At 43.5% G+C, this 20,834-nt stretch overlaps 1 protein-coding gene across 3 annotated transcripts in view; it reads left to right on the top strand.

The window, feature by feature from the left end:
- Nucleotides 1–20,834, top strand: part of ASCC3 (activating signal cointegrator 1 complex subunit 3) — an 841,816-nt gene that overhangs the window by 597,375 nt on the left and 223,607 nt on the right. For all 3 annotated transcript variants that reach the window (XM_040350155.1, XM_040350157.1, XM_040350156.1), the window contains 3 exons: nucleotides 1,001–1,177; nucleotides 2,906–3,131; nucleotides 8,032–8,186. In XM_040350155.1, coding sequence (XP_040206089.1) covers nucleotides 1,001–1,177; nucleotides 2,906–3,131; nucleotides 8,032–8,186 — 558 coding nt within the window. The remainder of the gene's footprint in view (nucleotides 1–1,000; nucleotides 1,178–2,905; nucleotides 3,132–8,031; nucleotides 8,187–20,834) is intronic.

The raw sequence follows: 20,834 nt of genomic DNA, 5'->3' as shown, positions 1-20,834 counted from the left end.
AAGACGACTGGGCGTATAAGACGACCCCCTAATTTTCCAGGAAAATTTTTAGTTTTGGGATAAACTCGCCATATAAGACTACCCCCTTCCTTCTAGTCTTTCTGGAAGCTGAGGGGTAGCCAGAACAACCGCTGACAGAAACAACCGCTGACAGAAACAGGCTCTTTTCAAATCTCACTGTGCCATTACATTACATGCCTCACTGTGCCATTACATTACATGCCCACACTGTGCCATCACTTGCCCCCACAGTGCCACCACTTTCCCCCACTGTGCCACCACTTGCCCCCACAGTGCCATCACTTGCCCCCACAGTGCCATCACTTGCCCATCACAGTGCCATCACTTGCCCCCACAGTGTCATCACTTGCCCACACAGTGTCATCACTTGCCCCCACAGTGTCATCACTTGCCCCCACTGTGTTATCACTTGCCCCCACTGTGCCATCACTTTCCCCCCCACTGTGCCATCACTCACGTTTTGCAGCTTCTGGCTTCCAGGCCGGTGACAGTCTCAGTCTGCTGCGAGCGTCCATGATTTGAAAGCCGCGCCTTCTCCTCAGACTGTCCTGTGATAGGCGGAACACAAATTTTCCCAGCAGCGTCTCTGTTCTGTGTTTTCAGCCTATCACGGACGTCCTCTCGTCCGAGGATGAGAAGGCATCCGTGATGGGAGGAACACAGAACAGAGGCGCTGCTGGAAAAATTTGTGTTCCGCCTATCACAGGACAGTCTGAGGAGAAGGCGCAGCTTTCAAATCATGGACGCTCGCAGCAGACGGAGACTGTCACCGGTGTATAAGACGACCCCCGACTTTGGATGCATTTTTTTGCATCCAAAAAGTCGTCTTATACGCCGGAAAATACGGTAATTTGGCTGGTTATAGCTTGGCAGTTTCAGTCCAAAAATGATGCAATACTTTATGTAGTACACAAATTATAATACATATATAATTAATATAGCTTTTTTTTTGTTCATATACTGTATTTTTCCATTGTAGGTACGTGAAGAAGAGAGTGAAGAATTGGAACACTTAATTGATAACTACTGTGAACTTCCAGTTGCTGGTGGAGTAGAAAATGGCTATGGAAAAATAAACATTCTTTTACAAACATATATTGGAAGAGGAGAATTGGACAATTTTTCCCTCATCTCGGATTCTGCTTATGTTGCACAGGTGAGTTTGACCTATTGGTTTGGCCAGGAGATTTACTAGCCTATTACCACAAGGCTTTAATGTAGGCCAGTGCTTTATAGATTTGCACTACTTCTTAAAGAGTAACTAAATATTTGGTGAGAAAAACACATAATTAATGTCTATGGATTTTATCAAACTGTGTTGCAGATTCCTACCGATTTCTTCTCTAAAGGAAAAAGTGGTTTGTCAATGTGCAAAGTAAATCTGAATGGGAGTGACTTTTTCATTATTAGTCAGCTGATGCACTTGCAGGTGTTTTAATAAGGAGTATTACAGGGCCTGCACCCCTTTAGACGTAGTTTACTCTTTGGGAGTATCTCCCCAAAACTTTTGTTGCAAGGGGTGTCTAAAATCTGATTTGGATATTAGTGCAGACATCTGGGAAAATCAGTCGGCCAATCACACAAACAGCTTATTTACATTTCTGGAGGCTTTCCACACACACACACACAAGTAATGTACAGAACATCTCCTGGTTGCCATGTTGCATTGCAATTTACAGAAAGTTATACTGTAGCTCCTAAGATTGAAAAGGAAAGGTAGTTCCCAATAACAATTAATTTCAATATGGCTTGTGTAGCAATTGTTTATGCTACTGTATGTTATTTTCTTTTTCTTTTTTCTATGGAATTGGAGTTACTCTTCAAGTCAAATTTGTTACATGAAGATTACTTTTATTGATAACATTTTAAAAAATTCTTGTTGTCGTTGCCAAGTCATCAGCACTGCACAATCCCCTGTTTTGCCACCTCTTACTGAAAGATGATTAGCTAATGTTCCTGTTAATTGCTTATTTGCTACTAAGGAACTTACTGACAGAGAGAGAGATGACCTCATCACTGTGCTGTTCCTCCCCCTTCATTGTCCATTCACAGGCTATAGAAAGACAGGTGATCAAGCTGTATTGCATAACTGCATTAGAAGTAAGCAGGGTCCTTACATTGGCATTAGCTGTTTTTGTTTTAGATAGAACAAGGGTGGGTTAAATCCCCTGTCAAAATGTATTTGTTTCCATTTGTTCCATAGCCAAACAGGAAGTGAGGGGAAATCCCTACAAATTAGGGGAATTCCTTGGGGCACCCCAGATTACCAGAAATGTTGTCCCCATTTGAAGATCTCCCCTCTATTAGGCCCCTTTCACACTGGGGCACGAGGTGGGGTGGCGGTAAAGCGCTGCTATATTTAGCGGCGCTTTACCGCAAATTTTTCGGCGCTATTTGGCTTGTAGTGCCTGAAAGCCACCCCAGTGTTAAAGGGTCTTACTTTTCTGGGGACAACCCAAAATTTGGAAAGTAAAAGTTTTCTTTTACTTTCACTTTCAATGACAATATTAAACAGGACAAAGAGAGAGTGAATCCCCCTAACAGGGCAACAGAAATTCAATAAAAAAACTGATAGGTGTTCTAATCCCTCTGCACTCTAAAAAGAAGTTTAGCCTTTAGTTATACTTTAATGTTTCACACTTCTAAATAAACTTATTTTTGTCATCCACTTGTCAGTAAAAGGGCAGCAACAACTACAGAGTTTACTTTTTTTGCCAGAAACATAATTTGCAAACATGTAGATATGGCAGAATATGAAGCAATACATTATTTACATGATCTGGTTGTAACAAATCTGTATTTTTTTATGTAGTATACATTTTAGTTTGGCTGTTTTGACATTTCTTGTAACATTTATTCTATTGCATTAATCACTATTTTCCAGAATGCAGCTAGAATCGTACGAGCCCTTTTTGAAATAGCCCTCAGAAAAAGATGGCCAGCTATGACGTATAGACTACTAAACCTCAGCAAAGTTATTGATAAGCGACTGTGGGGCTGGGCCAGCCCACTGAGACAATTCTCTATTTTGCCTCCATCTGTGTTAACAAAATTGGAAGAGAGGAAGCTCACCATCGATAAACTGAAGGACATGCGGAAAGATGAAATTGGTAAGATTCTCACTTTGACTTTGATATAAAGTTGCATGGTACAATCAAGTTAAAATGCAGTGCCTTGAAAAAGTATTCATACCTCTTTGAAATTTTTCACATTTTGTCATGTTACAACCAAAAATGTAAATGTATTTTATTGGGATTTTATGTGATAAACCAACACAAAGTGGCACATAATTGTGAAGTGGAAGGAAAATGATAAATGGTTTTCAAAATGGAGTCAAAACTGTGTAGAACCACCGTCCACTTCAATTACAGCTGCAAGTCTTTTTTGGTATGTCTACCAACTTAGCACTTCAATGACTTTTTTGCCCATTTGTATGTGCAAAATAGCTCAAGCTTTGTCAGAATGTATGGAGAGAATCTGTGAACAGCAATTTTCAAGTCTTGCCACCGATTTTCAATTTGAATTTAGGTCTGGACTTTGACTGGGCCCTTTTAACACACAAATATGCCTTGATCTAAACCATTCCATTGTATGTTTAGGGTAATGTTCCTGCTGGAAGGAGAACCTCTGCCACAGTCTCAAGTTTTTTGCATACTCTAGCAGGTTTTCTTCCAAGATAGCCCTGTATTCATTTTCCCATTAACTCTGACCATCTTCCCTGTCCCCTCTGAAGAAAAGTATCTCCACCACCATCTTTCACTGTGGGGATGGTGTGTTCAGGGTGATGTGCAGTGCCTTTAGTTTCAGTCACACATCACGTTTTGCTTTTAGGCCAAAAAGTCAAATTTTGGTCTCATCTGACCAAAGCTCCTCCTTTCACATGTTTGCTGTGTACGCCACATGGCTTCTCGCAAACTGCAAATGGGACTTCTTCTTGCCACTCTTCCATAAAAGCCAGATTTGTGGAGTGCATGACTTATAGTTTTCTTGTGGACAGCTTCTCTCACCTGAGCTGTGAATCTCTGCAGCTCTTCCAGAGTTACGATGGGCCTCTTGACTGCTTCTCTGATAATGCTCCCATTAACTGGCCTGTCATTTTATGTGGACAAACATTTCTTGGTAGGTTTGCAGTCGTGCCATACTCTATCCATTTTATTTTATTTTTTATACCTGAACAATGCTTTTAACGTCTCCACAACTTTATCCCTGACCTGTCTGGTGTGTTCCTCGGCCTTTGTGATACTGTTGGTTCACTAAGGTTCTCTAACAAACCTCTGAGGGCTTCACAGAACAGCTGTATTTATACTGAGATTAAATTACACACAGTTGGACTCTATTTCCTAATTAGGTGACTTCTGAAGGCAATTGTTTCCATTAGATTTTGTGGAAAATTTCAAGAGGTATGAATATTTTTTCAAGGCACCGTAGGCAGCGACACAGGGCTTCCCATTATGTAAATTGATGCTTCTAAAGATTAGCAAGTGACTTTAAGCTCAAGCAGCTACAGTCACACTTAATTATCCAACTAAGTCATTCAGTATTTTCCCATCAAAATGGTTGGTCGGAGGTGTCTTGTGCCCATAGACATACTCTTAGATGTGAACCAGGCAAGGTAAAACTCATCACATGTCTATATATTCTTTAAAGTGATTGTAAAGGGTAGTTGTTTTCCCTATTAAAATAATAAACATGTTATACATACCTGCTCTGTTGCAGTGGATTTGCACAGAGCAGCCCGGATCCTCCTCTTCTCGTGTCCCTCTTCGATTCTCCTGGTCCTTCCCTCCTGTTCAGTGCCCCCACAGCAAGCAGCTTGCTATGGGGGCTCCTGAGCTGAGTCACAGTTCCCTGTGTCCATTCAGACATGGATCCCAGGCCCCACCCCCCTCTCTCCCCTGATTGGCTAGCTGACTTTGATTGACAGAAGCAGAGCTAATGTCAGCCAATTAGGAAAGAGAATCTCGGATGGCTGAGGCATTCGTGGACATCGCTGGACAGAGGGACCTCAGGTAAGTATTAGGGAGTGCTGGGGCAGCTTCTGCACACAGAAGGCTATTTATCTTTAATGCATGGAATGCATTCAGATACAAAAATAAAAACTTCTGCCTTTTACAGCACCTTTTAACTCTTTTGACATTTGGCTGTCGTAACCTTGTGATTTCTGGTATATTAGACAACTACTGTAAAGCTTCATTCACACTTCGGGCCATTCAGGTCCGTCTGTCACGGACCTGAACAGCCGCTCCATGCGTCGGATGTCAGCGGAGACATGTCCGCTGACATCCGACCCGCTAAAAACAGACGTATGGGGGCCACTTCCCCATCCGTCCATGCGGATCGGATCGGGAAGGATCTGATGAAAACGGACATGCTGTCCGTTTTCAACAGATCGCTCCATAGGAAGACAGCGGTGCCCGACAAGCCCCTCCCCGCTCAGTGAGCAGAGAGGAGCTTGTCATCTGTCGACTCTGAGGACTGATCTCCCGCTGAGCCGACGGGAGCAGGCGGACTCTGTAGCGACGGAGTCCGCCAAGTGTGAATGAGGCCTAAGTCCATAGTGTGTCTTCGACCATCCATGTGTATATCTGAAAAACTATTTTCAGGGGGAAAGAGAAGGGAAGGGTGGAGTTGATTACTTGTTTGATTTCTGTTGTTCCTCCAAGGTTATGCCAGAATTGTCTTCTAAATACATGCCTAAATACCAGTATTTTTTTCAAAGCACCTTTTACCCTTTGACTGTCAAGCTCACAGCTATAACAGCATCCCTGAGTTTGTTTTAGTTTTAGTACTCAGTGGTCTTGTCACTAATTATAGCAGAGCAGAGCTGCCTGATAACATTTACAAACCTAACAGATCTGTTTCACACCCCCCCCCCCCACTTCTCCCTTTTCTTTTCTCTCTGACCTCTACCACTGGTATAGTCTTCTCCTCTGACTTCTTTATATTGCCTATCTGCATTTATAGAAGAACTCCATGAATTAGGTCACTATTTAACCACTTCAGCACCGGACCATATTGCTGGTCAATGACTGGGCCACTTTTTTGCGATTTGGCACTGTGTCGCTTTAACTGACAATTGGCTCCCAAACAAAATTGGCATCCTTTTTTTCCCACAAATAGAGCTTTCTTTTGGTGGTATTTGATCACCTCTGCGGTTTTTATTTTTTGCGCTATAAACAAAAATAAAGCGACAACTTTGAAAAAAAAACAATATTTTTTACTTTTTGCTATAATAAATATCCCCCAAAAATATATAGAATTTTTTTTTTTCCTCAGTTTAGGCCGATACATATTCTTCTACTTATTTTTGGCAAAAAAAACGCAATAAGCGTTTGATTGGCTTGCGCAAAATTTATAGCGTTTACAATAGGTGGTAGTTTTATGGCATTTTTATTGATAATTTTTTTCACTAGTAATGGCGGCGATCAGCGATTTTTTCATGACTGCGACATTTTAGCGGACACATCGGACACTTTTGACACCTGTTTGGGACCATTGTCATTTTCACAGCGAAAAGTGCTATAAAAATGCACTGATTACTGTGAAAATGACAATGCAGTGAAGGGGTTAACCACTAGGGGGCGCTAAGGGGTTAAGTGTGCACTAAGGGAGTGATTCTTACTGTAGGGCGGCGTGGCTGTAGGTGTGACATCACTGATCGTCGTTCCCTATAACAGGGAACAGATGATCAGTGACACTGCCACAGAGAAGAACAGGGAAGGTGTGTTTTCACTCACCTCTCCCAGTTCTTCAGCTCCTTTGACCTGATCGCGGCCATAGTCACGGAGCTTTGGACCGGGTCGTGAGTGCGCCGCGACCCATGGCTGGGCTCTTAAAGGCCATGTACAGGTACGTGCCTGTGCCTAGCCGTGCCATTCTGCTGACATATATCGGCGTTAGGCGGTCCTTAAGTGGAATTTATTTACAATGAAACAAAATCTATTCGAACACCAGCAAACATAAAATGATGTGAAATAAGTGAACCAAAAACCCAGTGACAGCATTTTGACTAATAACTAAAAAACAGAAGCCTAACGAACAACTAACTATATACAGTATAATATATACAACATGGGTAATGCAGAAAAGCAGGGAAAACTGGAGGTGCAGATAGTAGATGGGAAGGTGGAAAAAAATGGGAGCAGGTATAAGGGAGCAGGGTACAGAGAAGAAAGCAAGAGCAGGATCTAGGATCTAGGCAAACAGAATTTGGCAACAGCAAAACACTGGAATGAGAGGCACTTAGCAGGGGAGGACCCAAATACTGTACCATCCAAGCAGCCAGTGGAAACTGGTTACTGGGTTCTGCTGGCTGCTGGGAGGCACCCGCTGGTGGACACTAGAATCTCAACCCTCCGCCCAGGGAACCACAGTGATCCAGGTCCTGACAGGCAGAGTCCGAAAGTAGAAGTATAAGTCTACTTTTTTCCTGTAACCTGCTTCAAAAGTCAAATGCAAGGGGTATTTTTTTTTCTGATAGCTAGGAGTCTCTGATGTGGGCGCCTCCACACGAGTGTAATAATTCTGGTTATCACAAAACAAGTTCCCCATGTATTTTTTTTTATTTTTTATTAAACCAGATATAGGGGCAAGTCGGAATAACGAATACTAGTGGAAAGTTTACCTTTTCTTTAAACAAATTAACCCAGTAAAGGTGAAAGTGGTAATATCAGTAAACTTTAGATATATGGTTATTTTCATTTTCACAAGTTGAATGCATGTGCAAGGTAGTTTATCATAAAAATTGAGTTAAAGCAATTTTAACTTAAGTGGGTTGACACTTATTATTCTGAGCTGCAAATACTAAAACTGTTCTGTGCTAATTCCAGTTAAGTATTACAAAACATTAGAACATGCCAGGTCAAAAAAGTCACTCATTTGTACAACACAATGCAAAACGCAAGCTGTAATGTGTTCATCTAAAAGCTGATTTACAAGTCTGATTGCATTATTGTTCCTGTATATGCAAATGTTTATGCAAATATTTTTAACCTTATGTACCTTTTTTAGGTCACATGTTACATCATGTGAACATTGGGCTAAAGGTGAAACAGTGTGTCCATCAAATTCCAGCCATTACAATGGAAGCCACTATCCAACCAATTACTCGCACAGTCCTTAGAGTTCGATTGAGCATCAATCCTGACTTTAAATGGAGTGATCAGGTACACCCAATATTTCTTAATGTCTGTTAAATGATTATATAGGCTGTACTGTTTTTTTTTTTTTTTTTTTTTAATAAGTTAATATTGTGTTTTTTATATATATATATATATATATATATATATACATATAACAAATAAATGCACATAGAATTATGTTTTAGTTAAAACAAAGTTTTAAAACCTTTTTTTTTTCATATCGTCGTTGAATTACAGTTGCAAATATGGAGAGATTGTGTGCAAGTATTTTGCTTAAAGTAGGCCTTGCCTTAAATGGTATTGTCAGTTTTGTGGAAAATATAGCAAATGTATACACATGTGTATATATATATATAATTTTTTGTAAAATTCAGTGCAATATGGCAGCCTGGAGTTGTCATTTCCTGCTTGTGTGATTGGCTCACTGATTTTCCTGGCAGTCTTCATTAATATATCAGTCAGATTGTAGGCATCCTTTGTGAAATACTTCAAAAGAGTTAATTACTTCTAAAGCCACTTTTTCCATCGGATATTCCGACCGCGTGTACGCCCCATTGGAGTAATTCCGATGAATTCCATCGGAGTTTAGATAGCGAACATGTTCTCTTTTACTCAGATGGAATCCTGTCGGAATTCCGATGTGATTTTGGTCGGACAAAGGTCCGATCGTATGTACGGGGATTTAAGGGGTGCATGCTTTGCAATTTTCCTCAGTAGATATTTGCAAGTTGCAGCTGATTGAAAATGTCACTACCATTCAGATTCACTTTTCACATTGACAAAACCAAACAACTAGCTTTTTCTTCTGAGCAGAAACAGGAATCTGCAACAAATTGTTAAAATCCCTGCAATGTACATTGATTATCCTTAGGGATTGATATGTACCTCTGAGGGTGTGAAAGTTGAACATTTTAAAGGGGCGTACCATCATCCAGATTCTAGATATATAAAATTGGCTCTAGGGTCCCCGAACCCGAGGAGCCAAAGGGGGGAGATAATTGGGCCATTGTTGGACTATTACGGTACTAGTAATTAATGTGGGTGGTGTACAACAAAAAAAGATAAAAATAAAGAAAAACAATTTTATTATATAAAATGTCGATAACGACACAAAGGGGATACATGGTTCAGAAACACAACACAAAATGTATGACCAACAAATCGCCAGTATAGTAGTCCCCAGGACGGGGAGAAGCATAGTGGGTAGAAGGTCATATCACGACATCTTAACTAGTTTCGTGGCTGTATGCCACTTCATCAGAAGAGTCTAAAGTTAAAGATAACAAAAAATCTGACAATGGACATATACAGCAACAATACAATGGGTATACATAGGGGAAGGGTAGACTCCGCTGCTCACCTAAAAACCCCCCCGCATCGACTAGCGGAGAGGGCGAACGCCACCTCAGAGGGTCCGGTGTGACAACCATGGGGTACGTGTATGGGCGAATGGACCTACTTCTCATGTACGGAAGATAAAGGTATAATAAGTATATGAAGCCCAGATTGGAAGTACGGAGATTGGTGAATCACACGTGATGAAAATCAGTGGTGCGATCTCAGGGTTGAAATGCACCGTGTTTAAGAGAGTGTGAAAAATGACGTGGTGTGATGGTGAGGGGGCAGATAGAGAAAAAAGTGAAAAAAAAGGGGGACAAATGGGTCCTAACTCACCAGAACAACAGAAAAAGCGGTGCAATCGAATAAAAATATGAATAAAAAAAAAAAAAAGAGAGGTGGTGAGGAGAGAGGAAGGTAGAAGGTGTATCTTGAATACAATGGTCTGTAGTGCAGGTAGGGGGCCCCAAACACAGGAGCCCGGGTAAGGACTTCTCGGGCCACTAGTGACCTTCATACGGGGGGATCCAAGGTATTGGATCCCGGGGGGAGGGGGACCACATAGGGTCTCATAGTGGCATCAGGGTAAAGACGCCTACCAGTGGTACCTAGAAGACAGATGGATGAAAAGGTGAATGTGGTAGTGGGGGAGGGGAAGGAATATACAGGGAGGGAGGGGGCGGGGGGGGGGGAGGGGGGGCGGGGGGGGAGGGAGGGGGGAAGAAGGGGGGGGGGGGGGAGGGAGGAGGAAAGGAGGGGAGAGGGAAGAAAAGGGAGGAAAGGAAGGGAGGGGAAAGAAAGGAGGGGGGGGGGGAAAGGGGTGGGGGATGGAAGGAAGGACGGGAAAAAGGGAGAGGAAAAACCAGAAAGGGAAGGAAAAAAGGGGGTAGGATTGATGGGGAGAAAAAGGGAAAGGAGGTAGGAAAGCTAGGGAGGGAACAGGTGGGAAGGCAAGTGAGGTAGAAATAAGGGACATAGGGTACGTGAAGGGCTGGCAGATGAAGGTAAGGGATCTTACTGTGCACCAGATAAGGTCACAGCATGCTCAGGGTCCAACATCCATAGCACTGCAGGTACGAAAGTGCCTGCTTTTGAACCCCCAGGGCCAATCAGGGGACGAGCGTCAGTGGGCGCAGATGGAGGACGTCGGCGGGTCTGGGCGCATGCATGACGTAGGCGCAAGGGTGCGCACGTGCGCCATGCAGCGGTGTCACGCGATGTGGGGGCGGAGGTCCAGGAGGAGCAACTCCACGGGGAGGACCGCCCAACGGGGCGGGGTCGATGTCCCCATGGAGATGATCGCTGGATCACCAGGAGGAGGCGCCCAGAGCTCGCCGGCCTCCCCGCAGGGAGGGGGAGTGGTGAGCAGCAGAGTCTGTAGGATTACATGTAATGCATAACAAATCAGGTAAAATAGACTTTGTACATAAAAATGGAATAAATATGCATGAAAAAAGTACAGCAATTTAGACATATAATGGGATATCCTACAGGTAGTGGATATCGGGGTAGACTATTCAAGCAGAGGCTCTGTGACGCTAGAGGCATGTGTAATGGGGGGGTAAAAATACCCATGGCGGTGTAATCAAACCACCCACTGCACAACTGATGGGTAGAAAGGTCACACCGCCGGATGGAAGGTGCCATACACAGTAGGTAATGGATACTACCGGGACTACCCTCGCAATGGTGATTGCGTATGGCAGGCCGGGTATTGAGTCTCAATGCAATGAGATATCCGGTCCAGCCTGATGATAATTCAGGCTGTGAGGCGGAGGGACACGTCCACTTCTCATGTAAAGATTAAGCATAGCGAATACCAATGACTCATGCTGGAGTCAAACCCATAATAAGGTAGGCTAAGTAACATTACATTAATTACATTAATATAAGGTATGATCAAAGGGTGCTTTTTTTTTTTATTATTCATATTTTCATTCGATTGCACCGCTTTTTCTGTTGTTCTGGTGATTTAGGACCCATTTGTCCCCCTTTTTTTCACTTTTTTCACTTTTTCTCTATCTGCCCCCTCACCATCACACCACGTCATTTTTCACACTCTCTTAAACACGGTGCATTTCAACCCTGAGATCGCACCACTGATTTTCATCACGTGTGATTCACCAATCTCCGTACTTCCAATCTGGGCTTCATATACTTATTATACCTTTATCTTCCGTACATGAGAAGTAGGTCCATTCGCCCATACACGTACCCCATGGTTGTCACACGGGACCCTCTGAGGTGGCGTTCGCCCTCTCCGTTAGTCGATGCGGGGGGGTTTTTAGGTGAGCAGCGGAGTCTACCCTTCCCCTATGTATACCCATTGTATTGTTGCTGCATATGTCCATTGTCAGATTTTTTGTTATCTTTAACTTTAGACTCTTCTGATGAAGTGGCATACAGCCACGAAACTAGTTAAGATGTCGTTATATGACCTTCTACCCACTATGCTTCTCCCCGTCCTGGGGACTACTATACTGGCGATTTGTTGGTCATACATTTTGTGTTGTGTTTCTGAACAATGTATCCCCTTTGTGTCGTTATCGACATTTTATATAATAAAATTGTTTTTCTTTATTTTTATCTTTTTTTGTTGTACACCACCCACATTAATTACTAGTACCGTAATAGTCCAACAATGGCCCAATTATCTCCCCCCTTTGGCTCCTCGGGTTCGGGGACCCTAGAGCCAATTTTATAGATTATCCTCAGGGGATAGTGTTTTTTTCCCCCAAAGTGAAGTTACTTTTTAAATATTGGCATTCTAGCTGTGTGACCTACATTGCCGCTGAGCTTTTTGAAGCAGGGGAAATGTATAAAACATTGATTTTTTGTTATCTCCTGTTATTAAGTGCGTTCCTGTAAATTCCATAAGTGGCCAAAAATAAAGAAAATGGTATCGCTCAGATGCCTCAGTAAATGATGTCTCCGACAAACTGGTACATTAATGACTGATGCCAATAGCAAGCTTTGTGTACTCAGTATAAACATATTGATAAATCCAGTTATGGGTATAGATGGCTTCAGTTCAAGTCCCCCAGCCTGGGAGAATCTTTTAAAGAATTGTGGGGCTTAATCGTAAAGGGTGAAACGCGTAAGAGGGTTCTCTCAAGTTGGGGGGCGTAAGCTGAAGCTATTTCTGTACACCCTCTGTGCAGACAGGCACCAGCTCACTGTAAATTCCATGTTGCAGATTGCAACTACAGTGGAACCTCGGATTGTGAGTAACACGGTTAACGAGCGTTTCACAATACGAGATTATTTTTTTTATCTGACTCGGTTTGCGAGTGTTGTTTCAAAAAACAAGCAGGATTCAAGCCATCTGCCGTGTGCAGTACCACATTTGGCCAGAGCTGCAGGGGCCCCATAATTCTCAGCCTTTTTGAGTGTTTCCGAGCCTTTCTGAGCGATCTCCGTGTATTTCCAAGTCTCTCCGGCGCCCCCCCCCCCCCCGCCCTCTGGCCACATGCAGTATTGCATGCATTAGATGTCAATGTGGAACAAATTATCTTTATTTCCATTGACTTCTATGGGGAAACTCGCTTTGATATGTGAGTGCTTTGGATTACAAGCATTCTCCTGGAACGGATTATGCTTGTAATCCAAGGTTCCACTGTATGCCTTTACACAATGCTGAGCTTATAGTACAGGCAAGACTTCCTGATCTGCTGATCATAAGATGTAGGCCATGTTCTCTCTGCACAGCACTAGCTGCTTAGATCTGTGTCTAAAATCTAATTTGTTAATTGCTTACCTAATAGTCACCATGCTACAGTAGGTGTTTGTGATATTGTGCTTTTAGCACGACAGCGTCGCGCTGATACTCGGCGACATGGTGCCGACATCTTGCACTCACTGGAATAGTGACAGCACATCCCAGCAAGCGTGTCATAGAAGCGACGGGAGATCCGACTTGGATTCCCGCCAATTCTACACGTGTGCGGCGTTTGCTATGAATCCTGAGGGGGAAGTCCCCGCCGGATTTTAAATAAAAATCCGGCATGGGTCCCCCCCTCAGGAGCATACCGGGCCCTTAGGTCTGTTATGGGTTGTAAGGAGAGCCCCCCCACCGCCGAAAAAAACGGCGTAGGGGGTCCCCCTACGATCCATACCAGACCCGTATCCAAAGCACGCTACCCGGCCAGCCAGGAAGGGAGTGGGGACGAGCGAGCGCCCCCCCCTCCTGAGCCGTACCAGGCTGCATGCCCTCAACATGGGGGGGTTGGGTGCTCTGGGGCAGGGGGGCGCACTGCGGCCCCCCCACCTCAGAGCACCCTGTCCCCATGTTGATGAGGACAGGGCCCCTTCCCGACAACCCTGGCCGTTGGTTGTCGGGGTATGCGGGCGGGAGGCTTATCGGAATCTGGGAGCCCCCTTTAATAAGGGGGCCCCCAGATACCGGCCCCCCACCCTAAGTGAATGAGTATGGGGTACATCGTACCCCTACCCATTCACCTGCAAGAAAAGTGGTAAAAACACAAATAAACCACACAGTGTATTAAAATATTTTATTAGTCTGCTCCGGAGGCCGCCCCCTGTCTTCTTTATTAGCTCTTTTACCAGGGGGGGCTTCTTCTTTGACGTCTTCGGGTGGGTGGGGGCCGCCGTCTGGTTCTCTTCCACCGCCGGGGGGGGGTGGCTTTTAAAAAAGCCCCCACCCCCCCGGCGGGTTTCCTCCGGCGTCTTCGGCGGGGCTCTTCTTCTTCCGCTATCCCGACGGGTCTTCTCTGCTATCCGGGGGGTCTCGCCGCTCTCCGCTGTTGACTCGTCGCACACCGGTTCTTCGTCTCGCAGTCCGGTCCCTTCTTCCGTGCTGTACGTCTTCTTCCGTGCTGTGAGTTCTTCTTCCGCGCTGTGACGTCATGTTCTTCACTTCTCTTCTTCTCCCGATGTTGACACGCCGGTCCTCCTCGCTGAAATGACGGATGCGCGCCTTGCATCGGACCTATATAGGCCTCACAGTCCCATCATGCTCTGTACCTACCCATGTGATACCTACCCACGTGGGTAGGTATCACATGGGTAGGTACAGAGCATGATGGGACTGTGAGGCCTATATAGGTCCGATGCAAGGCGCGCATCCGTCATTTCAGCGAGGAGGACCGGCGTGTCAACATCGGGAGAAGAAGAGAAGTGAAGAACATGACGTCACAGCGCGGAAGAAGAACTCACAGCACGGAAGAAGACGTACAGCACGGAAGAAGGGACCGGACTGCGAGACGAAGAACCAGTGTGCGACGAGTCAACAGCGGAGAGCGGCGAGACCCCCCGGATAGCGGAGAAGACCCGTCGGGATAGCGGAAGAAGAAGAGCCCCGCCGAAGACGCCGGAGGAAACCCGCCGGGGGGGTGGGGGCTTTTTTAAAAGCCACCCCCCCCCCGGCGGTGGAAGAGAACCAGACGGCGGCCCCCACCCACCCGAAGACGTCAAAGAAGAAGCCCCCCCTGGTAAAAGAGCTAATAAAGAAGACAGGGGGCGGCCTCCGGAGCAGACTAATAAAATATTTTAATACACTGTGTGGTTTATTTGTGTTTTTACCACTTTTCTTGCAGGTGAATGGGTAGGGGTACGATGTACCCCATACTCATTCACTTAGGGTGGGGGGCCGGTATCTGGGGGCCCCCTTATTAAAGGGGGCTCCCAGATTCCGATAAGCCTCCCGCCCGCATACCCCGACAACCAACGGCCAGGGTTGTCGGGAAGGGGCCCTGTCCTCATCAACATGGGGACAGGGTGCTCTGAGGTGGGGGGGCCGCAGTGCGCCCCCCTGCCCCAGAGCACCCAACCCCCCCATGTTGAGGGCATGCAGCCTGGTACGGCTCAGGAGGGGGGGGGGCGCTCGCTCGTCCCCACTCCCTTCCTGGCTGGCCGGGTAGCGTGCTTTGGATACGGGTCTGGTATGGATCGTAGGGGGACCCCCTACGCCGTTTTTTTCGGCGTAGGGGGGCTCTCCTTACAACCCATAACAGACCTAAGGGCCCGGTATGCTCCTGAGGGGGGGACCCATGCCAGATTTTTATTTAAAATCCGGCGGGGACTTCCCCCTCAGGATTCATAGCAAACGCCGCACACGTGTAGAATTGGCAGGAATCCAAGTCGGATCTCCCGTCGCTTCTATGACGGCTCTGTCTCCATCGCGGCAAGCCAGCTCGGCGCTGGCTCCCGCGATGGGGCTCGTAGGTGCTCAATCTCGCCGAGAAAGAGAGCGAGATTGACACAAAATCGGGTTCACCTACTGTATAAGGGAAAATAATATTCTCTATTTACTTTCATTAAGTGCATTTATAGCCCTAAGAAAGAAATCTCTAAATCTGTTTGTCCATGCTGTATTATTTTTAGAACACTTAACAGAGGGAAGTAGTTGAAATTATGCTATTTGCTCTACAGAGACAGCAGGAATTAAAATATTTGTCAAAATAAGGGAGTTGACAACCAATAATTTTCTGTGCAATGTTAATTTTTTTAAGAACACTCCTTTCCACTACTGAGCAACTGCCATACCACATCGAGATTAAACAATATGTTAGTATGCACTTAACAGTAAAAGCTCACCGGTAGTTTTCCTTCCAGGCCGCTTTTTCTGAGCACTGGAAATTTTGTTTTTGTTGTACTTTTTTAATGCATACAATAGTATTAGACAACTAGCATAAATTCTGATCACAATTCACAGAAAAAAACGAATAATATAAAAATAAATAAAATATTAACAAATAATTGCCAGCCTTGGCGTTTTATACATAGTTGCATTGGTCCAGCTTGGACCAATGAAATTATGTATATGACATGACTTCACTTAAGTAGACCTCTACTTCAATGATCTCCATTTCTGGGTTTTGTACTAACCGGCCAGCCTGATACATTGTGAATACAAGAAGTTGGCTGCTCTACACGGGCACCATTCAGAGAATGCTTTGCATTTTCTGAATCTATGCAAAGCCTTCTTTGATTTGACTAGCTGGAGAACATGTCACCCACCCACCTCTCCACCTCGTCCAATCAGAGAATGCTCAGCATTCATTCAGTAAATGCAAACAGTAGTCTAATTTATTTATTATTAATTAGTAACCTTAGGAAAAATAATATTCTCTATGTGCTAGCATTACTGTTAACTTTAATCACATGCCGACCGGGCCATAGCCGAAAGACAGCTACAGCGTGGTTGGCTTGTTCTCGGAAGGCACCCATGGACATCCTCCCGAAATCACGCTTCCCGCATGCCCCCTGGGGTGCGCTCGTGGAAGTGTCTGTGCTCGTCGGGTTCAAGAGACCTGGCGCAACACGGATGGCGGTAAAGGCCCAATGACAGCGGCCCTTTACCATGTGATTGCGATCACAATGTAAACAAACTGGGGTCACGCAGAGGTCCAGCTCTCTTCTCTTCTCACACTGATGCAGTGTGTGAGGAGGGAAGAGAGATCAAGTGTAACAGTGAGTCTAACTGTATTTTGAAGTGCACTACAGTGCCCAGCAGTGCCCTACAATTCCACACAAGTGCTAATCTGTGCCGTGCCACTACACTACCCATCAGTGCCCCTACATAACCCATCTGTTCCACCAGTGCCACAATACCCATCAGTGCCACTAGTGTCCATCAGTGCTACTACAGTGCTCATCAGTGCCACAACAAGGCTCATCGGTGCCACCTCTGCCACTTAAGTGCACATCGGTGCCACCAGTGCCCGTCAAGGCTCATCAGTGCCACTACAGTGCTCATCTGTGCCACTACAGTGCTCATATGTGCCACTACAGTGCCCGCCAGTGCCCAGTGCCACTACAGTGCTCATCAGTGCCACATCAGCGCCACTATAGTGCTCATCTGCACCACTACAGTGCTCATCAGCGTCACTACAGTGCTCATCAGCGTCACTACAGTGTTCATCAGTGCCACTAGAGTGCCCAATAGTGCCCATTTATAATAGAAATTAAGAAAAAAATATGTTTTTTTACAACAATTTAGGTCTCTTAATTTATAGCACAAAAAATAAAAAAATCCAGAGTTGATCAATTACCACCAAAAGAAAGCTCTATTTGTGTGGGAAAAAAGAAAGGAAATTTCAAATGGGTACAGTGTTGCATGACTCAGTAATTGTCATTCAAAGTACTGAGTACTGAAAAATTGGTCTGTTTAGGAAGGGGGTTTAAGTGCCCAGTGGTCAAGTGGTTAATAGATGTTTTTCAGACCATGTAATCCCAATTCTGTTTTGGAAAACCCTAATACTTTTATCAACAGTAACATGAACACAGTTTTGCATAACAGTGCAAACACTGTGCATAACACAATACAGCTTCTGTATACCAATTTAAATTCAGTTACATTTTTTTCCCCAATCGATTCATTCAGAGCATTCTTGCAACTGTGCACCCTCTGGACAGACTTTAATATATTTTAAAATTTGGCTCTCTTTTCTGCCTAAGGATGTTATATGCTAGAATGAGGAACAAATAATGATGATCTGACATACCTCTGATGTTCTGTTGGTTAACTGAGCACTAAAAGAAGCTGAATGTACTTTACTTACAGATAATCTTTAAATACAAATAATATTTACATTGAATTCTGCCTTGTATTGGATTTATTTCCCCAAAGGTGGTGCAACTTCTTTATCATGTGACCACTGTAATTGGCCCTTACAGCAATCACTTGATTAGGAGTCTATGTTGCAGCCTATCAGAAGCATTGGGAGCTGTTGCTGGGAGCATTCAGTAAGCACTCTCACAGCACACAGCATCTTGCCACTGTCTATGCACATGTGTAGCGGTTGGTCATTTAAGCCATCTTTTAATGCTGCTGCATGTATTACCAGTTACACAGTCAACAAGTTGACATTTATTATACTAACTGTGCTGGCAGAAGTAGGAAGGAGGAGGGAATTTGCTGTTGTGACTATAGAAATAGATTTCACGGATGCACACTTCTGCTCTAAATCGTTTTTCCACTTGGTCCTTTACTGTGAAAGGATTGCATTTATAGCCTGGAGTTGTACATGGGTGGAAGTGTGCTATTGTGATGGGTGGAGACTATAACGGATGGATCCTTTAACAGGTGGAAGCTCTACAAGTATATACAGTATAACAATAGGTACCATGCAGGTACCATGCCAGGCATCAAAGGAAACACAAGTGCTTCTCTTTTTATCTCTGTGTCACTCCTCCCTTTACTGGAAAAAGTGCCAGGATGTTGCCATGGCCAACCCTGCCTTTATCACACCCTTAGTCATATATATATATATATATATATATATATATATATATATAATAGAATCCCCTTATTACCATCAGCTGTGTAGGTGTTCCTGCATTACCCTCACAAGCCATATGAGACAGGCTGTTCTTCCTAATCTTTAGGGTATAGGCCCATACACACGGTCAGACTTTTTGACAACGGTCCAATGGACGTGTTTTATTGGACAATTGGACTGTCTGTACGCTCCATCGGACAATTGTTTACGGTTTTTAAATGGACAAATATTCGCTGTGAATGCTCTCAAACTTTCCGGCAACCAATGTCCGATGGAGGATAATCCGATTGTGTGTACACAAGTCCATTGGACTAAAGTCCAAAGTACAAACATGCATGCTCAGAACCAATGCTAAAGATCAGACAATAACAATAGCAGAAGTTGCCCAAAGGGTGGTGGTAAAGAGCTGAAAAACCATGTGATTTGGTGAAAGTTGGCAGAAAATGTTCTGGCGTGTGTATGCAGAACAAGTTCACGGCCAACGCCCATTCGGGCAAAAATACACGGAAAAGTCAGATGGAAGTCCGATCGTGTGTATGAGGCTTAAGAGTGACCTCTGAGACTGCCATACTAACATTTTTACACAACTTGTTCATGTCATTTTGTGAGAGGAATTACATATCCCAAAGCCAATAAAACAGTTCATACTGGTGTGTGTATTTAAAGTGGGTCTGTAGGCAGAAGCTATAATACATAATTTAAAATAAATATATATATTTTTTTTTTCCAAACTATGTATTCTAGCTTCTGCCTACAGACCCACTTTAAATTGCACACCATCATTTTTAAATTAGATGTCCAATTACTAATAAGGCCACTACAAATGCATCACAAGGAATTGGATCCATCTGTTCTGCAGATAATAGAAGTATTACCTATTTGAAAACGAGAATCTGTTCCATATTAAAATGTTCCCTGTGCCATATGCCTTTAAGATCATAATCTATAATAAGTTTGAATGTATTCTGTACCAGTAATAAAAATAAATGTTTAGGGGAAAAATAGTAACACAAAAACATATATATTTTTTTTTTAAAGGAAATATTATATATTTTGTTTTTCAATTTTGTCTTGTGATTGAAAAATAGCATTTAGTGATTAGTATATGAAAGCAGTCTTAAAGAATGAAAGCAGATGTTTAATTCATTATTGGAAGCTAATAAAAACTAACAAATGGGAGGAGGAAATAAAGAAAGATAATGTCTTCCCAAGCAAAGAGTTGGTTACAGTTTTGTCATGTTCAGCACTAGTACAAAGCTCATTAATGCCTGCTGTTGGATTTAACCCAAAGGTCAGAACACTGGCTTGCCAATCTTTTGTATTACATAGACTGAACATGATGAGAGACACTTGGTTACCCAATAGGTGATGACCCAAACAGTTCACAAGGTCAACATCCCGTAGCTCTTCATTCCCATTGCTGCCTTTATGTGTTACATGTTCATTATCCTATCTGGTTTTTACATCTATAGGATAATCCAGACAGATTCTTTCTACATTGAAAGTTAATTTCAAAAAGTTAGAGTGATAAGCTTTCAGTAAAGTCTGGAAGCAAATGCTGAATTTATTTGAATCTGTTTTCCATATTACATTTCCAGATTTATGCTTGCATAGTACATTAGTTAACTTGGTGTCACTGTTGAGTGAGAAATACTATAAATGTTGATTTAAGTTTTATGAAGTAATCTTCATTTATCTCATAATACAGTGTCTCACTCAGACGACACAATAAATGAGTGAAATGAATTGTTGTTGGATAGCATAGAGCTTGCAATTAATCTAATATGTTTCTTGACCGAACCTGCTTGTACATTTATTTATCCCATCTAGTTTTAGGGAAACAAGATAATCATGGTGTTTCCAAGTAACATTAGATATTTAATTTTATCTGGATGTCATAGAGAGTTTGCTTGCTTGATTGCTAGTATGAAGTGTCAAAGTCTATAGTTCATAAGTATTAGAAAAAATGTGAATACAGAGTACAAATTGACAATTGCGTATAATAATTCTTAAAGTAGCTACACCAAACATAGCTTTATATAAATAATTGTTTAGAATAATATGCCTACTTTTGTGTACCTATAGCCAAATT

Source organism: Rana temporaria, chromosome 4, assembly GCF_905171775.1.
Source record: "Rana temporaria chromosome 4, aRanTem1.1, whole genome shotgun sequence".
In the NCBI taxonomy this organism is placed as follows: Eukaryota; Metazoa; Chordata; class Amphibia; order Anura; family Ranidae; genus Rana; species Rana temporaria.
This window is presented reverse-complemented; position numbering and strand designations above follow the sequence as displayed.